The 21,051-nt window shown below is 47.2% G+C and overlaps 1 protein-coding gene across 1 annotated transcript in view; it reads right to left on the bottom strand.

Moving 5' to 3' along the window:
• Positions 1-21,051, bottom strand: part of HDGF (heparin binding growth factor) — a 273,077-nt gene that overhangs the window by 108,671 nt on the left and 143,355 nt on the right. The window contains exon 3 of the mRNA XM_069604603.1: positions 5,390-5,525. Coding sequence (XP_069460704.1) covers positions 5,390-5,525 — 136 coding nt within the window. The remainder of the gene's footprint in view (positions 1-5,389; positions 5,526-21,051) is intronic.

The raw sequence follows: 21,051 nt of genomic DNA, 5'->3' as shown, positions 1-21,051 counted from the left end.
GCACCAGCTCCGAGGTAGCAGCACATGCAGAGAAGCTGGCGAACGGCAAGGCACCAGGGAGCAGCAATCAAGAACCCCCGGCCAGCATAAATGGAACACCTCACGGAGATCAATGCATGAGACTTCGGCACTTCCCGAGACCATTGAAGGAAGCAAGGGTCATCATATTCCCAAAGGCCAGCAAACCACTGAGGGATCCTGCGAACTACCACCCCATCAGCCTGCTCTCTGGATTATCAAAGCTCCTGGAGAAGGTCCTCTCACCTGCCTCAGCAACTTCACCTCTGAAAGAAATCTACTAGCAAAGGAATAGCTTGGATTTTGAAAGGAGCATGCAACGACCCATCAGCTGCTGGGAGTGGTGGACACCATCAGCCACAGATGCAAGAAGTCCACGGGAATCATTTTATTCAACATAGTCTGGCACAAGGGAATGCTGTACAAGATCGGCCTAGGATTTCCAAACTACCTGCTGAAGAGGATTGCAAGCTACCTGAGAGACCACACCTTCCATGTCGACATGCAGTCCGAGATGTCCTCATCACATCCCATCTGAGCAGGCGTGCCACAGGGATCGAACCTCGGGCACTTCCTGTTCAGCATCTTCACAAACGAAATCCCGACAGATCTCCACAAGACCGACCTGGCACTGTATGCGGACAATGTTGCATGCAGAAAGTTGATAGTTGCACACCTGCAGTTCAGCCTAGGTAACTAATTTAGTATGAATAGTGAGGTGCGCACGAGTGTAAGCCAGTCGTAGTTTAAAAACAATGAGAAACTGTCCACGAGCTGTGGAACACTCGCGTCCCATGCACACGGGTTTGTTGTCCAAGGACAAACAAAATTGAAAAAATCTTTACAATATATAATAGAGAACCAATTAGAACATGGTGGAGCATCCCACATTTTGCAGATAGCCCAACAATAATGTATTTAGAGCGAGAATTTTTCAAACTACAATCCCAAATGGGTACTTTTCTATTAGTACAGTTAGACAATATTCATCTCATATTGTACAGTAACACAAAGAACTACGGATTCATCAAAATTAGACAATAGAAGGATTTGGAAAACCAGATCAAGAAATAAAGGGGTTTATAAAATCAAAAGCTCAACACGTTTCGGGATTTGTTATCCCTTCTTCAGGAGCTGGATATCACATTAATCCAATTGTTACTTTCTTAGTGAATGATTCGGTTCACTGCAAATAAACAAAGTAGTGTCAGTGAGCTAAATTCTCATATTGTAATGATTTCATAATATTCACTTGACTAGACAAGTTCATACCTGCCTTCAGTGCAAAAATGGAGATCTAGAAAGGTACACTAAGCTGTATGCGGACAATGTTGCAGTCATCGCCCAGTCATTCAGGGAAAAGGAAGAGGTGAAGAACCTGCAAGCTTCACGGGATAACATCTCGATGTGATACAACGATTGGCAGATAGAACTCACCAGCAAGACAACTGCCATGCTGTTCATCAGAAAGAAGATCAAGGGGCACTTGCACATCAGCTTCAACGGGGAGATCATCAAGTGTACCTCGGTTTGACCCTGGACAGCACACTCAGCTGGAGAAGCCATATTGAGAATACTCAGCAAGTCCATGCCCCTCCGGACAAATATAAAAGTCAAAAAGGCGAAAGATCTTTATGGGAAGACTTCTGGTGCTTCCGGCTGTGCTGGGGACCATTCAGGCTGCCTGGCCCAGAGTTCTTGGAAGCCCCAGAATCCGCCAAAAGTTCCAGCCCTTGTCCAGCCAAGACTAGACATGGCCAAAGTTTTTAGCTGCCAGTTTGGTACGAATAGCCAGTGATTTGGCTGTCTGGGAGTGGAGTGGAACAAATAGCCTCCCACAAAAGGAAGATCGAAGATTCTCTTGGATGTCAGGGTTGATTTAACATTGTGCCCTCAGCCACGTGATCCATCTCATGTCTGGCCACACAGACTGCTCGACTTGCCGCATCAATGTGGGCAACGGTAGTCTCCATGATGTTTTGCGCCACCATCTTGGCCTCTGCCAGGCTAGCCTTGAAGGATGCTTGCTTGTGGGTTGGGAGGTCTGGTAGGAAGTCAGCAATCACCCACCACAGCCTTCGGTTTGCTGCAGCCAATACGGCCTCAGAATTGGCCTGTCGGATGTAGACCTACGCTGGAATATACTTTACCGTAGGACTCCAGAACCTTCTCCTGGCCTAGGAGCGCAGCAGTAGATATACCTGCCGACATCAGCGGTTTGAGGTACAGAGACACTGCCGCGATGACTGGTAACAGCGGCTGAGGGTGAATCAATAAAGAGCAGAGAGTCCCCCTCCTCTTGCCTAAACTTCGCATCCAGCCTTGTGTCGGCTGTGTGGAGTGCAAAACTACAGATTTCAGCCAGGTCCTTCACATTTTTTTGCAGTAGAATCCTGGATCTGCCCTCTGCCCTGATGGTGAAAACCTCAGCCAAGACCTCAATCTCTGGCTGTTCCTTTAACTGAGGGACGCGAGGTACTTCGCCAGGCCAGCGATTCGGTCAGGGAATGTGCTTGCCGACGAAGGTGTACCCTGCTCCTAGTCTGTCTTTTTCTGATCCCGTGTCCACAGGGGCCATTGGGTCAACCGGCGAAGACTCATGCGTAGGCGGCTGTGAGGGTCTGGCAGGTGGAAGCGGGGCTGCTGCTACGTGAGCCACTGGTGTCGGGGGCAGTGGCATGGGTTGCGCCGGCTGCTGAGGAAGCAAAGGCGGTACCATTTCTTGGATGTTGCCCATCTGCGGGGATCACGTGAGCATTAGGAATTTTTCAAAGAAACTCGCCTTGCAGGCTGTCTGGGAATACTCCTGGACCAGAGCCTGTTGTGGGGGCATGACCTGCTGCCTGCAGTATGCGAGAACAAGGTTTCCGTTTAGCATGCTTGCCCCGTGATGATTGGATTAGTTGTACCCCAAGTGACCTGAGGCACATGCACCCATTCTGACCGGGCAGGGGTTCCTGCCTTGCAGGTTCTCCAGATGGGTGTGCTTCTGGCCACTAGTGTAGGTTTTCTGCCTTTGGGGCTCGTCACATTGGCGGGAATTTGGCATGCGCGCAATCCGGTCCCTGTGTGCCGCCATTTTGTCTGCATCTTCTGCATGTGGATCTTGGATGGCTTGGGTACGGCCCGTTTGCTGGTAGGTGTAGGCTGTCACGCCCTGCACTTCAGGCATACACTTGTTCGGCTGTTGGCCCTCGGCCATGCCGTTAGTGCCATCTGCGGTCACAGGCCTGGTAGTGGGGCAAAGCCCTGCGGGATGACTCCCGGTGTGTGAGCCCCTAAGCTCCTTGACGGCGGGACCGGTAGCTGCTGCAGCCTCAGTACTCTTGTCGCTAATGGGGCCCAACTGGCCTCTCCTGTTTGCAGGCTTCCCCAGGAAGGAGTCGCCCTTACGGGGTGCTTTGCTCAACAGTATGCTTGCCTTCTTGGTCTCCCTCCGCACAATCCTTAAGGTGCTCCCGGGGCTTACATGGGTACCGCTCCCTCCAACGTGCCAACAAGTTCTTCAGGGAGCGAGTGCGTTGCACGCCGAGCAGGCTTCCCATCTGTGGTTTTCTCCCAGGCATCAGAGGCAGAGGGTGTGCACGTCGGACGTGGGGAACGAACAGTCACATGACGGGCACGTACTGAAGCCTGCTGCGGGCGGCATGGCCGGAGACAGGCTGGGGCACCGGTGGACTGTGTATCCCTGAAAGTATTTGTGTCTGAAAAAGAATTTGAATAATCAAAGACTATGGGAAAGCACATGGAATTACAGGCCCAAAAAGGTTTAACCACGAGCGCTGATGAAACAGGTCTACTCACATCGATGCGGAAAGGAGGACCGAGTTGTGGCTCTGGTGGGCGGGGTTAAGGGAACGCATGCTCCAGAGGCTGCGCCACGTATGCATACATTTAAAGGGAAAGTGGTATTTTTCTGGTTAAAAAGTTCTGTTCCTGTCTCTAATAAAAGGAACAACCATGGAGGAGGGAGGAAAGGGACGGGACGTACGGGTCCAATCTGCATCAAGAATGTACCTTGAAAGCCTGACTCCAGCAGGGGAAAAAAAAAAGGTGAAAAGAAACAAAAGCTGAAACAATGAGGCCCTTTTTTGGCTGGCATTATAGGAAAGGGACCGCAAGAGAAGCAGGTTCCAGGCCACATATTTCAGTGCAATAACGAGAACTTGTCATGTTACACATTCATTGAGACTGCCTGTACACATAACTTTAGTAAAAATCTTGCCCAGACTGGTTTATACACTTTTCTGCACCAACATCTAATCCAAGGCCTCAATAAGGATGAGATGGGGCAGCACAACAACGTGCCCTATAACCTTTAGCACAAGCAGTAGGCCCTGCACAGCACAAAGACATGTGAATGTTTTTGTACTGCTGCACAGTGTTGCAAACATTTTACCTTTCCAGGAAGCAGCTCTGTGGGTATCTATAAAACAGCACCTTGGTTATGGAAGTCTAGCGAGACTGCAGCTATACCTTTGTTTTACTTTGTGTGCAAGTAACAATCAAATGGCCATGTTTGGTCTTAGCCTTCCTGACACTATGGGCTGTGGAGCAGCTATGACCGGTTGTGTTAATAGTATTTCCACATCCTGCAAGTTTGCCCAGCAGGTTTTGCATGTGGCCACCACCATTGATCGGGTAGCTACCCCAAGTTCAAAATGTGCATTAAATAAAATTGGAAGCTGAAAGTTCATAGAGCTCCTAGGATAGTGGTCTCTCAACTGCTTGAACTCGTCCCGAAGTAACTGAAGACTCCCCTCCAGCAAGAAAGACTGAGGCACTGCTGTAGTAGCTGCCCTGCCTGACATTCAGCAAGTACTGCCAACTTCTGTGAAATCCAGATTGTGATCAGGCAAATCTGAATCTGCATGTATTCAGACCCAGTGCGATCATCAAGGTTACACCCCTCCAGAACTCCTTGCTCGCTCATGGCTTCCAACTGCACCTGCACAACTCAGCTTACAGCTAGAGCAGAGACAACCCCGGATTGGCAGTGGATCGGTCTGCCACCTACAGATTCTAAACACCAGCATCACTTCCTGAAACACCAAATACTGGGGTTTCCTTCTTCAAACCACTGGAGCACAGCGTTCATCACTTGGCTGAGGCAGCACCATCGTCCAGTAATTTAGTTTCACTGCACCCCAGCATCAGGCTAGTCTGTTCCAGTCCATCAGCATTCAGGTTCTTTGGGTTGCTCTCCATCTTGGGAGAGGGACATCAATGGGCTTTGTGATCATCAGTCAACTACTTAAAATGATTACAAACTAAACTTTGGCTGCACTCGACTTCCAAATGGCAAGGACATGGATCAAACATGCATACTTTGTTTACCAACCTTTACAATAAATATATATCTTTCCTTTACCTCTTGTCCAGCTTTAACAGCTGGATTGTTTTCGATTTCCCAGAGTCCTTCACTGAATCCCTTCCTCTTGTTTGACTTTCCAAACTTCTCCTTGCATTCGTCATAGGGAAATAGATCTTTGGACCCAAGATATGCCCTATAAAAAACAAATAGGTAGTATAAAGCAGAAAGCAAACGTTAATGAGAAAGCACATTTCCCATAGCACATTTACTACAAAGTGAGGTTCAATTAAATGAACACTTTCCAACATAAACATGGCCACCGGAAACCACGAGTTCCACTTGGACGAATGTGCAGATAATGCATTTTTACTTGACCACCATTACTTTTGGAAAGTAAGATACTATTGGTAATTTCATATAAACTAGCCTATTCATTTTCGTAGTTCAACATACACATTTTAATCACATTCAACATTTCACTGACTGCAGTACTTGGGCCTTTTATTCTAAGACCTGCGGATTCTCGGAGGTCGGACTATTGGTTAAAGGACGCACAGAACATTACAAATCCGGACAGAACTATTGCGTGCTTGGGCTACTTCTATGAACCCAAGAGAAGTATGAATTTATAGCCATATTTATGCTCACTGGCACCCCAAAACTACCATTGAGTGTACAATATACTTTAAAATGCTGTCATTTGACTTCCCCTTTAGTTTATCACAATACAAGTGCAAATGTGTGCTTCAATGTTTTCTCGTGCAATTTGTATTTAAGTATCAAATGGCAGTGATAATTAAACAATGTTTTTCCTGCAGCCATGGATATGATCTGCAGATGTATGTGGCCTGGAAAATTATGGTAGTAATTCTAACAAGGGGGCGTGGCCTTGAATACTGCATGGCCTAAAAGGGGCACTGCCTAAACCAAACAATCCACCACGAGAGCCTGCAAACATACACTTGGTCACTCAGCCTCGTCTGAGATGGTTTACATTCGCATTCATGTAGATTAAGTTTTATGGGGTTTGTAAATCGCTCAGTATGTAAATAAATCAGTGAGTAAATCACCTTCATTATGTAGATAAATAACCTATGAGAAAGGGGAGGGAGACTAACCACCACCAGTTGGTTTCCTGAAGACTTGCATGAAATCAGAGCATTTTATGAACCCAACGACCACACAATTCTATAATTTAAATGTCTGTGATAGTGACTTAAGCATGAAAGCCAATCAGTAGGATTGTCACAAGAGCAATATAACCGTTCTTTGTTCTGATATCCCATGTCCCCCCCCATCCCCTTGTCTTGCAGCGCCTGAAAATACGTGTATTGGTGCCATAGAAATGTCCAATAAATACAATATGCAGACTGAGCTCTTTGCTCATTTCATGTGTCAGCAAAACACAAGACATCCATTCTCATTCGGTCAGCATCTGCTTATGGATATGAGACAAGGGCTGTTAGGACAACTCATTTCCCCAAACTATTCACAGAGCTTGTACATCACCCTTTCGGTCCCCCTCACTTAACCCAAGTCTCCTGAATTGGGCTTTCAGATTAAGGATACATGAACAGGAGAAATCACGGTATTACCCAAACTGACCTCGGCACGAAAAGACCGTTTGTTTTGCGTCCGAATTGATCGAATATATTTGTGGGGGGTGGGTTTGGGGTATTAAATAATGTAGGTGGATTCGGCGGGGGCGTCCTCCCGCATATATTTTCGGACAATTCGGACGAAAAATAAAATGTCAATTCGGCCGCCGTCAGTTTTATTCGAACAATTCGTATACAAACGAAATCACAAGGGCTCTTCATGGATGACGGGGGGAGCAGCAGTTCAAGAAAACCCAGAGAGCACAAGAATAATCACAAAAGAAAATCCAGTGGCTTCATAAATGTACTTAAAAGTTACGGTTAACCTTGCTGGTATTACGTTGAAAGGCAACTCGCAAGTAAAGCACTTGCCTCAGACATTCATATTCCATTTTCAACACAGGTTCAAACACCAGTGCGTCAGTACAACGTGTCAACTTTACTACATTAGATCAATTACGAGACATGCTTTAATTGGATCTCCGCAGTACATTAACAAGGCACCGGCAGTTAGCTAGTAATGCATCCTTCAAGATCAAAAATAAGCCTTTTCCCCCCAGAGGTACGACCAATGGTACTGCAACTTTGTAAATCACGGGAGTCATTTCTACAGTAACTGATTTGGTATCTTATTTATTGAGTACTTATAATGCACCTATACAGCAAAATATGTTTCGAGGCATAAGACAATGGATGAAGAAAAACAACTGTCCTACTAAGCCTATTGTCATTCGGATCATGCATGCGCAGTAACAAGTGCAAGGGAGGGCCATGGAACGCAGAGTGTGATGGGAAAGAAGGTCCACACGTTAATTGTGAGGGAAATGGGCTGGAAGTGCTGAAAGGGAGTGCTTGAGGAGCAGCAGAAGGATCCAGTGGCAAAGGAGCGATTGCCGAAATCACCCAAATGTAGGAGCAGGTGGAAATGTTTTCCCTAGCTCCCGCCCCCTCAAGGCCATCATATTGGAAAAGCAGAGGAGACTTGTGGGTCCCCATGTGTTGTCCCTACACCGCATTGACTGTACGAGAGACGATATGCACTCCAACAACCAGATCTAATGTACCCTTGCACTGAAAGAGTGGAAGGATATCGGCACGCACCATTGGACATCATGGAGCTCAGTGAAATCTGATGTGGGCAGAATGATGTCATGAAGCAGATACACAGACTTACGGAAACTATAAAAAACTAAAGAGATGATTTTACTGAAGCAAGAGAAATATGTCAAAATAAGTAACGTCATATGTTATGTTATTTGGCATTTATATAGCACTCTATACATCATTGGTATGATCTCAAAGTACTGGTAGGTTGAATGCCCTCGGGGACCGTAGGTCAGTTGAGAGTGTAGGGTGTCAACTGGTGCACCCAAGCACCCTTTAAGTGTGCAGCTGATGTAATTGCCTGATGGCAGCAGCATCCTAGCATTAGGTGTGGTGGTATTGATATCGGTTCAATGTGTGCAGTCTGGACACGAAGACTGGGTTCTGGCTGCGTTAGGCCTATGGGACGCTTCTGTGTGCAGCTAGGCCGGTTTGTCGTGGGTTACAGCTGCGTTTAATTTGAATGATAAGGTGTTCATGGGATAAAGTTCGTATGTGAGCAGCTAGGCTGAATTGATCGAGGGGCGTAGCTTCACTCCATTGTAGGATGGTGTATAGTAGAGGGTAAGCATAGTGATGCTAGTTTATTTACACAGCGCCCCATGACAGGGGAGGGAACATGGGAAAACAATATGCCTACGGACCATGAACAGCAAGAAAGCAAAAATAACCATCCCACTCAGCCTAGCGACACCCCAGACAGTGCAAGTGCCAGACACAGCAGGAGGGAAACGGGAGCAGACAGGCGATTACCACACTAGGCCCGACATCTCTAGAGAATCACACGAGGTGAGGGAAGGAGGGAGAGGAACAAAACAAAATCGCCCATCACACTAGGCCCTACGACACCCCATGCAGAGCCGGGATTGGGGTGGGTGCTGGGGAGGGACAACAAGTAAGGGGGGGACGGAAGAGTAGGGGGGGACAAACCATTTTAGCCACCCTACTAGGTCCAGGGACAATTCCGAAAGAGCAAGTGCAGAGAAAAAGGGAGGGAGAGGAGAACAGTGGAAAGAGCAGAGGGGAGAGAAAGTACAGTTGCAGAGGTCAGTAAAATACAATGGGAACAGAAAATGTAGAGGAGGATTCACGGCGACAGTGGGCACAGCATGATTCAGGGCCAAACAGTGTGGGATCCAGGGGTCACGCAGACACATCACGTGGAACCGGGGGGTCCACAGAGTGACAGGGAAACAGAGGGGGCTGGGGGCCACACAGCTACACCACGGGGAACCAGAGGGGGCTGGGGGGCCACACAGCTACACCACGGGGAACCAGAGGGGAGCTGGGGGGCCACACAGCTACACCACGGGGAACCAGAGGGGGCTGGGGGGCCACACAGCTACACCACGGGGAACCAGAGGGGGCTGGGGGGCCACAGCTACAACACAGGGGATAGGAGGGGCTGGGGGCACACAGCAACAACACAGGGGATATGGTATGATATGGCATTTGTAACGCGCATATACACAAGTGTTTCAAGGCGCGACGAGGCAGGGGGGGACAAGGGGAGACAGACAAGGATCCTACTCGGCCAGGTGTCATTCCGATCACGCAAGTGCAAGGGTAGAGGGGAGGGGAAAAGTGCAAGGGGGAGAGGGAGAGGGGAAAAGTGCAGTACAGGGTTATTAGCATACAGGATAAACAACAAGGGCCAGCTGGTGGCAAGTGCGAGGTAAGTGGGAAGGGGGGCTGTAGGGATACAGACCGTCCCGCAGTGCAGGGGTTGCCCAGGAGGCAGTGCAGAGGAGAGTGGCTGGGCCAAGGGCCGAGAACAGTAAGTGGCCAGTTGCAGATTCAGTAATTTTATTTTAGCAGGGGAGAGGGGGGAGAGAAAGCGGAGGCAAAGAGGAAGGTTTTGAGGTGCTTCCGGAACCGGAGATGGTTCTCCTCAAGTTTCAAGGAGGCAGGAAGGCTGTTCCAGAGGGAGGCCCCTGCAGCGGAGAGAGATCTGTCCCCAACTCGTTTGGACAAGTGGCTGACCCTGAGGGAGTTGGAGGCCGATGAGCGAAGAGCTCGAGAAGGAAGATATTTAGGAAGAGAGAGTTAAAGGTATTTTGGCCCCAGGCCCCAGGAGGGGCCTGGGGCACACAGCAACACCACAGGGTAAAGGAGGGGCTGGGAGTCATACAGCGACATCACAGGTTGACCAGAGGAGCCTGGGAGACCTAGCGACATCACAGGTGGCGGGAAGCGTACCTGAAGCGGACATGGAGCAGACAGAGGCCTTTGTTGTGGGCCTTGTTTGGTGAAAAGCCGCTGGCAAGGATATGCGAGTACCATTAAGGAGAGCGTTTGCGTGGTGTTATGATCCAAGGAGATCAATATTCTGCATTTCAGGGATGTGGTTGCTTAATAGCGAATTAATGAGCGTATTCAGTGATGACATTGATGACTAATGCTCAATGAAATCCCCAACAGGTTGTTAGGGTTCAATACCTTCAGCAGGTCGTGGATGCGATTATGGAAAGTGCCACGTTTTAGAGCTTTGCAGAATGTCATAGTCTTAGGTGTGTTGAATATGGGGGGCGAAGAGCGTTCCACAGAGTTGGGGCCAAGGTTGAGAAGGCGGATCCTCTGATCCCAAAAGTCTAGGAAGATGGACATCGGCTTGTGTTAAGACTCTCAGAAAAAGACCAGGGTTCCAGAGTCAGGAGATTGTGTGCAACATAAAGGAGTCTGTTGGCCTGGGATCAAGGATGCTATTTTAGGGAATAATTGCAGGGCACAAGGGCAGGCAGATGGATAAGCCATGTACTTAAAACATATTTAAGAAAACCTCTGCAAGAGCGAAGTATTGGACAATTAAAAGGGAATAAAGTCTATGCAAGATGGAGGGAGCAAGTGTTTAGCGGCCGAGAGGAGCAAGAACACTCAATATAATTAAATCAAATAGTAAATACGAGGTAGAAATTGACAAACGCGCTGTCTCCTCACACGTGATTGAGGTCGAAAGACAAGGGCTATTCATTAAACTTCAGATGTAGATAGTTCTGTGCTTGCACTCCCTTAAATGTCCCAGAACAGAGAGCAGGCTACAAGGTCAACTACAGACAGGAAACTTTGGCTTGTGGCAGGACTGATTAGATGGATTAATTGGCAGAGTGGAAAGTAATCAGACATGACTCAAGTACCTGGATTTTGTTTCACTTACGTGCTGCTAGGAGCCGAAAGTTCAAGGTTGAGTGAGAATGCCAACCAATCTGAGAGTCTATGAGGCAATCTGCTATACAATGTTGCAGGCCAATACGCTGCCATTTTCTCTGCTATTATCAGTATTCTACATATTTAGAGGCTATCTAGTAATAATATCCCCCATATATATGGTCGCCAGTAAAAGGCTGGAATATATATATATATGAATGATACATTACTCACCGTAATCGTATTTCTGATGCTTGTATCTGCTTAGATTCACATGCTGTGCATAGGCCGACATCTAGTGGAAGCTGCGGAGTATTGGTTTGTTTTTCGAAACTCGAAAATGGGAGTCGACACAGGGCGTGCCAGTAATACTATCCCTAGTGTGAAGTCCACTGTACCCAAGATCCCTCACGCGTCTAGGATCCTCAGATTGTATTTTTTCTGACATGAGGTAGCATGAGGAGTAGCGCGAGTACAGATAATCCAAGCAGATAGACAGAAAGGTAAGACAACAAGCAATCATGCGCCTTCACTCAGAGGGGAGGAAGGGTGGGTCGCATGTGAATCTAAGCAGATCCAAGCATCAGAAATACGATTACGGTGAGTAATGTATCCCTTCTGAGGCTTGTGGAATCTGCTTAGATCACATGCTGTGCATAGATTAGCGAGCAGTACCTGAAGGAGGTGGGATGTGAGAAGGGTCATGAGCAAATAAGTGTCTTAGAACCGCTTGTCCCACTTGTGTATCTGCCTTGGAATGGGTGTCAATGCAGTAATGCTGAGTAAAAGTGTGAATAGAGCTCCAAGTAGCTGCTTTGCAAATGGTGTCAAGGGGTACACATTTGCAATGAAAGCCAGAGTGGCCCCAATGCCTCTAGTAAGAGTGGGCTCTTGGCGTGAAAGGCAGAGTTCTTTCAGAGAGTGAGTAACACAGCTGGATACAGTTAATAATCCACTTCGAGATGGCACCTTTAGAGACGCAATCTCTCTGCCTGTAGCTACGGAGACAAACAGTTAATCTGTTTTGCTTGGCAGTCTGTTTTATTTACATAGTAGAGGACCGCCCTACGCACATCTAGGGTGTGTAGTTTCACCTCAGCCGAGCTTTGCAGATCCTGGAAGAAAGCCGGAAGCTCGATGGACTGGTTTACATGGAATTTAGATATAAATTTAGGTGAGAACCTAGGGTGTGTGCGTAAAACCAGTTTGTCTTTATGGACAGTAAAGAATGGATCCTGCACTGACAGAGCCTGAATTTCACTGACCCTTCTTATAGAAGTAATAGCTACTAAGAAGGCCGTTTTATAAGTCAGGTGTTTGAGACTGCTTTTATGCATGGGTTCGAAAGGGGGGCCCATGAGCTTGGCTAGCACCACATTAAGGTCCCACCCTGGTGGTGGGTTTGAAATAGGAGGGTGAAGTCTCTTCACTCCTTGTACTTTCCACCACGAAACGTTGCTATGGGAAGTGGTGTAAGCCGACAGGGCTGCCAGGTGTACTTTCAGTGAGTTAAAAACCAATCCTGCATCTAGCAGGTGGAGCATGTATGCAACAATAGTGGAAGGAGTGCAATCAACCGGGTTGATTTGTCTACTCTGGCACCAGATAACGAACCTCTTCCACTTGTCAAAGTAACAGTTCCTTGTGTTTGGTTTCCTAGATTCCTTTAGGATGTCCATACACCTCTGTGGCAAATGGAGATGTCCAAACTCTGACCTCAGGAGCCATGCTGCCAGGTTCATTGAGTTGGTTTGCTGGTGCACTGTTTGACCTTGGTGCTGGGACAGTAGGTGGTACCAGGCTGGAAGTTTGATGGGCTCGCACACCGCCATCCTGCATAGGTTTGGGAACCACGGTTGTCTTGCCCACATGAGAACAACTAGGACGAGCGTCATCGACTCTGTTCATCTTGTTCACCACTTTCCTGATGAGGAGTTGGTGGAAAAGCGTACGCAAACATCCCTAACCAGTTCATCCACAGGGCGATCCACTGGGAGTCTGGTTGGGGGAACCTGGATGCAAATCCTGGGCATTGTCTGTTTTCGCTTGTGGCGAATAAGTCTATAGTGGGGAAACCCCACTGAGAGAAGATGTCTTCTACGACCTCTCTGTGTAGAACCCATTCGTGTTCCTCTGGGAGGGAATCTCTGCTCAGAGCATCCCCTAGGGAATTGAGCTCCCCTGGAACATGCGATGACAGGAAGATGTTCCGTCTGAGTGCCCATATCCAGATTTTCTGGGCAAGCTTGGACAGATTTGGCGAGCGTGTCCCTCCTTGCTTGTTCATGGCTGTTGTGCTGTCCGTCCGGATTTGCACTGACAGGTTTAGAAGGTGGTGCTCGAATGCCTGAAGCGCTCTGAATACTGCCAGAAGCTCTAGCAGGTTGATTTGGTTCTTGGCCACTGAGTGAGACCAGAGACCCTGAGCTGTGTGGTGGAGATGGTGAGCTCCCCACCCCGTCAGACATGCATCTGTAGTGACTACTGCTTGTACTTCGGGATCGTAAAAGGGTTTCCCCTGTGCGAGATTCTCTCTTGTCCACCAGTGAAGGCTTTGTACCAGTGTTGGCGAAACGACCACTAGCCTGAGACCACTGTTTCGCCAACCATTCCTGCATGGGATGCATGCGCAGGCGCGCGTGGGGGACCAGGTAAACACAGGACACCATCATGCCAAGTAAACGCATTGCTTTGCGTACCGTTATTTGTTGACCGGACTTATAATGCAGAATTTGCAGTAGTATATTCCGAATTCTTTATTCTGAAGGAAAGGTCAACCCCTCTTGAGTATCTAGGATAGCTCCTAGGAACTGTTTGGAGGTGCTTGGGACCAGGCTTGACTTTTTCTTGTTGATTGAGAAGCCCAACTCGTGGAGGAGGTCGATAGTCCTTTGAATGTTTGTCCTGCAAATTCCTGGGGTTTCCCCCGTTATGAGCCAGTCATCCAGATAAGGGTACACCGGGATTGCCTCCCTGCGTAGGTGTGCAGACGCCACCGCCAGTACCTTGGTGAATACCCTTGGTGCCGAAGCTATCCCGAAGGGCAGTACCTTGAATTGGTAGTGTCGACTGTCCACCTTGAAGTGCAAGTACTTTCTGTGCGCTGGGAACATGGAAATATGAAAATAAGCATCTTTCATATCCAAGGTTGCCATGTAATCCCTTTTTAGGAGGGGGATTACCTCTTGTAGCGTGGTCATACGAAACTTTTGGGGCTTGACATACTTGTTGGCAGGCCTTAAGTCCAATACTGGGCGCATTGTCAAATCTTTCTTTGGTACAAGGAAGTAAGTTGAATAAATACCCTTGTTTACCTGGTGTCCCGGGACGAGTTCGATCACGTCCTTTTCTAGCAGAATGGCGATCTCCTCGAGGAGAATCTTCTGATGTTCTAAAGAGTGTACTCTTTGTCGTGGAGGATGGTTCCGGGGACGCTGCAGTAGTTCTATACAATATCCTGTGGATACTGTTGACAGCACCCATCTGTCTGATGTGATTCCTTCCCAAGCCTGGGTGAAGTTGGAAATGCATCCCCCTACTGGGGTTGCGTGAGAAGGGACCCTGAACAGAGCGTCACTGCTTTGGTGGAGGCGTGCCGCCTCCCTTGCTGGAGCTGTCTCTGCCTTTACCACAACCTCTCCTATTACCCCTGCCGTAACCCTGGGTAGACTGTTGGTTGTTGTTCCACTGTGTACCCTGCCCCTGGGAATAGTTAGATCCTCTCTGGGAATTTTGGCCGCGTGGGCGACAAAAATTACTATTCCCTCTCTGGTTAGGGGGTTTATTGGTTAACTGGACAAGGGACTTGAGTGTTTCGTATTCGTCCTTGGCATTCTTCAGTGCATCTTCGACCGCCTTACCAAACAGATCGGTTTCCACCGGTTTGTCCAACAATGATGCCTGGGTTTCTGCCTTAAAACCAGACTGCCGTAACCACGCATGTCTTTTGATAACAGTGCCTTCCGCTATCAATCTGCCTGCGTTGTCCGCGGCGTCGAAGGTTGCTTTCAAAATGCAACCAGAAACGGCTCTACCCTCTGCGGAAATCCGAGCTAACTGGCCCTTTAAAGGTTCAGGAGCAGAGGCTATGAGTGCCGCAACTTCTTCCCACTGATGGCAGTTGTAGCTGGCCAACAGGGTGGTGGAGTTTGCAATCCTTGCTTGATAGGCGGAAGTTGAGGCTACTTTCCTGCCATGTTCGGTTTTACCAGGGACGGATCTATTCTCCGCTGAATTGACTTAAGGATAGGGATGGTCTGGGCAGCAGGCCTCCTTTCTCCCACTAACTCTTATGCGAAGTCCCTCTCCTCCTGGACATCGTGGGTGTCAATGTGGAAATTTTCTGCTGCGCGTGTGAGAACCTCGTTTAGGAGGGGTTGGTTATCGACCGGGGAATCGGTAACCGGGGCTTCGTTCTCTACCGGGGAATCTACTCTATGTTTCCGGGTCTTCCTCTTCCAGGTCCTCATCCCCATAGTAGCCCGTCCCGGTTTGCTCTTCTACCATGCCAAATTCTTGGTCCTCACCAAAGGAAGCCTCTCCTTGATACAGTGAGTATGGTCTTGAGTATGGTTGTACCTCGAAGGGGTCTGACCTCATCGGTGTTTCAAACCGGGGCTTTTTACTCAAGGGGGATAGGATCATTAAAGCCTCAGGGTGTTGCCCCTTGTGGGTCATACGAGAGGAAATGTTCTGGATTTTTATCATAAAAATCCGCCAAAGAAGACATTCTTGACATGACCCTATCTATGTCTTCACTCGACCATGTTTTCGAACTGGGAATGACTCAGCAAGTCTATAGGATTTATCTTGAGTAGATTTGCTGGTTTTAGACATATCAGCAGACCTGGTTTTGTCTGTCTATTTAGGGGGAGTGGTGTGTTTCACAGGTGTGGAAGAGTGCAAAGGCTGTTTCTTCTGCTGTTTTCCCCCTTCCCCATGAGTGGAAAAATGGTTTCCCTGTCCTTTAGTGGCTCCAGAGGTTTTTGACGCCTGGCGTCGAGGGATCGGGGGTGGGGTCCCTGTCCTTCGAGCGTGGGGCCTCGCTGACTTTAACTGCAGGCTCCAACTCCTGGAGCGCGGCCTGGGGGTGGAAGTCGTCTTCGACGATCGAACTTCTGTTAGCCTAGGGAGCGAGGCACTCTTGGCAAGAGTGGATGATTGCCTGGAGTCATGCGGCGATCTTGATCGAGAGCGCCCAGAGGACACCGAAACGGACCGTTCTGTTTGTGCCTCCTTCCGAGAACTCGACGTCGTCGAGTCTCGGTTGGATTTAGTGTGTTTAGTGTGTGAAGCGCTTGTGTCGCTGGGGGTCTTCCCCATGGCCGCCCTGCCGGACGACCTTCCGAGGTCGGGGACCTGCGCTCGGCTGTCTTTCGACGCCGTAATGCCCTCACCGTCCGAAAGTACGGCGTCGCTGAAGGTGCCCTCCGCTGCCTTGGCCGCCGGCCTGGCGTGGTGGGCCCAACGCTTCTTCGAACGGTCCTTAGGTGTCTTAGGTTTAAACCTACTACACGCTCTGCAGTTCACTTCGGGGTGGTCCCTCAGCAAGCAGATTGCACGTGGCGTGCCTGTCGACCCAAGGGTATTTGCGATTGCACTTGGGGCAGAATTGAAAAGGGGTATCCTCCAATCGCACCTTGCGGCAGCGGGCTGTTAAGTGTAGGAAATGTATAAGGTGTACCTATATACCAAGAGTGTAGAGTATGTACAACCCCCCCACTCTCCCTACTTGCAGGGCCAAGGCCAGAGGCCTTCCAAGGCCCGGGCCGAGGCCAGAGGCCTTCCGAGGCCCAAATCCGTCGTGTAGCAGCCGGCGGTCGATTTCTCCTCCAGCCGGCGTCGAGTGTCAAAGTTCGACGTTGGGGTGGGGAAGGATGTCAATAGATTATTATTTTAAATTTTTAGCAAAAGTATGGCTAAGGCCAGGTGACTCCGCAAAATGCTTCCGACCAGTATGACGGAAAAAAAACAATCTGAGGATCCTAGACGCGTGAGGGATCTTGGGTACAGTGGACGTCACACGGGATAGTATTACTGGCACGCCCTGTGTCGACGCCCATTTTCAAGTTTCGAAAAACAAACTAATACTCTGCAGCTTCCACTAGATGTCGGCCTATGCACAGCATGTGATCTAAGCAGATTCCACAAGCCTCAGAAAAATTATATTTTTTGTGTGTTTATATCCAAACTGTGTGGGTAGTCTCTCTTTCATGTTTCCTCTTTTAAATGTTTGGCTGACAATGAGGCAAACTGTTGTGAACAAACGGCGAGTTGGCCGCGGAACGCGTGAACGCCTCAGCAAATTATTTGTTGCACTTGGGAGGACCCATGTATTTTGGTCGTTTGAATTTTAAAGGATTACCATGTGTTTGGTGAAGATTACAATTTTCCCTGTTAAAAAATAAAGGAAGGTTATTTTGGAAAACGAAGTGTGGACTTGGACGTAAACATTTTTTCCAATTTGGATTTGATTGGTGCCTTACCAACACTGTGGAGAGTGCAGCTCAAACTTTCTGGCATGAGAATGGCAGCATTTTGAACATATATATATATATATATATGGACAAGAAAGGTTTAACAAAGATGAACACTAACCTGGAAACAAAGAAGTCCTGTGCTCACAATTTTAGATCCCAAGATGGTAAGACCATCCACTCTTATGACAAAAAGTTAGTGACCAAAAGACGAGAGCTAAGGAGAATTAAAAAGGAGAGCAAAAAAACAGGTACAGCATCACTTATCAAAGCTGTTGCAGCAGCAAAAAGCTACAAAAATTGGCTCAAAAATCATCGGCTTACTTTTATCAAAAAGATGCTGAAAACATCTTAACAGCAATCAGTGGCCACAAGGCGCGAGAATTTTGGACTCTCCTAAAGACATCACATGTAGCAGAAAAACTCAATGTTATCCTGCATAAATGAGCAAGCTTGGACAGTATTCTTTAAAAACTTGTTTGTGTCCATCTACCTGCATCACCCCAATTGCAAACAAAGTGATCACACATTGGGTAAAGCTAGATGACAAAGTAGAGATCAAAGACCGAATCAAATCCTTAAAAAACTCAAGCCTCAGGACCAGACGGGGTAACAAACGCTGGCCTGAAATCCTGTCAAAAAGGAAAGGTCAAGACTTCTTAGCAAAATAGTTGAAAGATGCAGAACTAAAATCCATTCCACCTTCATGGAAATCCGCATTGGTTGTACTGATTTTTAAGAAAGGAGATAGTGATCCGATGAATTACAGGCAAATTGCTTTAGTTTTTTTATTTGTTTATTGATTTGATAATTCGCACCAAGCCCTTGGGCAGCTGGGCGCATCAGTACAAGAATTCTCAAGGCTTATTTACAGTGCCTGTCACAATTTAGTACATGTAGTTACAATGAAGTACAATACATGATACAGTACAGTCATTTGATACAATGTGGACTCAATAGAAAAAGTCTCTGGCATGCTGTTGCTAGATAAATTCAAAGCCTGGGCCAACCAAGCTCCATGTGTTGATCACTTTCAAACTGGCTTAAAAAAACATGGGAAAGGCAGCAAATATCTTCTTGTTGAATGTTCTAAAGAACAAGGTGCCAGAGAAAGGACCTCGAATCTTTATCGCCTTCATAGATTTAACCCAGGCATTCGACAAAATAGAAAGAATCCCCTCCCCTCTGGAATAAACTTGAAGCTTGGGACTGTCCACCAGCTCTTCTGGCTCCCATTAAGGCACTTACACCATAGTGCATGTGCGATTGGACCAACAAGGAGCTTTATCAATGATTCCTACGGCACGAGGCGTGAAGCAGGGGTGTCCGTTAGCCGGATCGCTTCTCTTGGCATATTTAGGAGTAAGAAACAGCTGTAAGGGCATTTCCTCCAAAACTGAAAGAAATTGCAATCTCCCGTCTACTGTACGCTGATCTTATCCTCCTTGACCATACTCCAATCGGTTTGCAACGACAACTAATTAACTTTCATCAATACATTGCCAATCAAGAAATAAACGAACAAAAGACCAAATTCATGATTCTAGAGATATGAAACAAGCATAAAATGATTCGGTTCAGACTGGATGAGAAACACTTAGAAAAAGTGCAAGAAGTCAAATATTTGGGAGTTATGCTGGACAGCACTCAGAACAAAACTACAATGCAAGAAGATCAAAGACCATCAAATTGGCAGCTCAAGGGATAGAAATAGATAAAACATTTGGCCACTTTTCTTTGGTTCCAAGGTTGGAGTTTTACAAAAAGAAGGTAGTTACAACACTGATATGTGGTGCAGATGCAATGCCAAATATTCCAGAAGTTACTTGGCCAAACCCAAAGCACTATTTTGGAGAAAGGTGCTCAGGTTACTCTACTCCAGTAGCGTCTATAAGGCGTGAACTAAGCCTGTCCTCTCTTCAAGGAATGGTCACCTCCAGCAAGCTGATGCTCTATCGGAAGTGTCGGATGCCTTCTGCTCCTTATATCTACAACTTGATCAAGAATTAGAGTCCTCGCTATGTAAAAAACTTTCTTGGAGAAATTCAAATATCGCTGCATTGGAGTCTATTGGGTGTGATGAAGACATTTTATTCAACAATACAGTCAGAATCCCCAAAAAATTAAGAGCTAGATTGGACATCTAAGCTAGAAGCAGCAGACAAAAACAGACAGCTCACCTGCCACCTAACAAAAACTAAATGAACTCCAAAAATTCCCCAAATAAATAAGGACGCAATGATCTGTTGCGTGCCAGACTTAACCTGCTCCCAACGAATGACATTTTAGCTACGAGAGGCCTTGCAGATCTGCCACTTTTTTAGTTCAGAGTCCGAAAAAGAACCTGTCCGACATTTGCTACTTCAGTGCCCAGCGATCCACCAGATCGCACTACTTGAAAAAAAACTTTTCAGACTTTATGCTAATAGACGAACCAACATGTTGGTCTAAATTTATTAGCGGCGATTCAACGAAATGGTTAATTGCGACCTACAAAATCATGCAACATATAAACTCTGACTCAATCGACCGTGATCTGATATTCACTATGCTTACAAAAAAAAAAAAAAAAAAACCCTGTTTCAGAACTGAACGTAATCTATTTTATGTTGAACTTTGACACATTTAAGATAATCTTCAGTTTTGTTAGCTTGTCAACAATTCTCACAAAACCTTAACTGCAACACAGACGGTTTGATTGATTGACATTTTCTAAACTTTGTAAAAATCTAATCTTGATTAGATACAAATAAAAAAAAATAAAAAAAAAGGTTTTGGGGTGCAGGGATGTCCCCTGCATTTTCAACTTGATGTCCCTGCAAACTATATTTTTTGCCGACATTTTTGCAGGGACATCACATGAAACCAGTGATAGTTTGAGGTATGCCTTACAGATAAGGGGCAGCCAATGTACTATCCCCCCAACCCCCCCCATGTATACCATAGGTTCCCTAAACCAATCACTCCCTTCAATAGGTTTTATAGTTTGCCACATAGGATGTCAGATGATGCATATTGGGGTATAAAGCCTCTTTGTAATAAAGTGTGTGTAGATGTCTGCCAGTTTGCCCCGCTTTATTGAACTGAGAATAAAGTATTTTGCCATATTCGAGTCGGTCCGGTTATTTGGTCCGAGACCATAATTGGTAATCCCATCTAGCACAAGAGATGCTTCAAGGTGCTAGAGCACACAAGGCTGGAGCAAGGGGGGAAATGTGGCCCTTGATAGTTCTGGAGGAGCAAGGGAGCACCCGTTTGGGTGATACTTTTATAGAGCAGACTCTAGAGACCTCATCAAGTGAAATGGGAGAGCAAGAGGAGAGGAGGAGGGGAAGGGGAGAGCGGGCCAAGGAGGACTGACTCCTTTCCATGACAAAATGACTGGGAAAGTTCAAAT

This window comes from Ambystoma mexicanum, chromosome 1p (assembly GCF_040938575.1).
Source record: "Ambystoma mexicanum isolate Mex_15411 chromosome 1p, UKY_AmexF1_1, whole genome shotgun sequence".
Lineage (NCBI taxonomy): Eukaryota > Metazoa > Chordata > Amphibia > Caudata > Ambystomatidae > Ambystoma > Ambystoma mexicanum.
The sequence above is the reverse complement of the archived record's forward strand: the minus strand, read 5'-3'. Positions and strand labels throughout refer to the sequence as shown.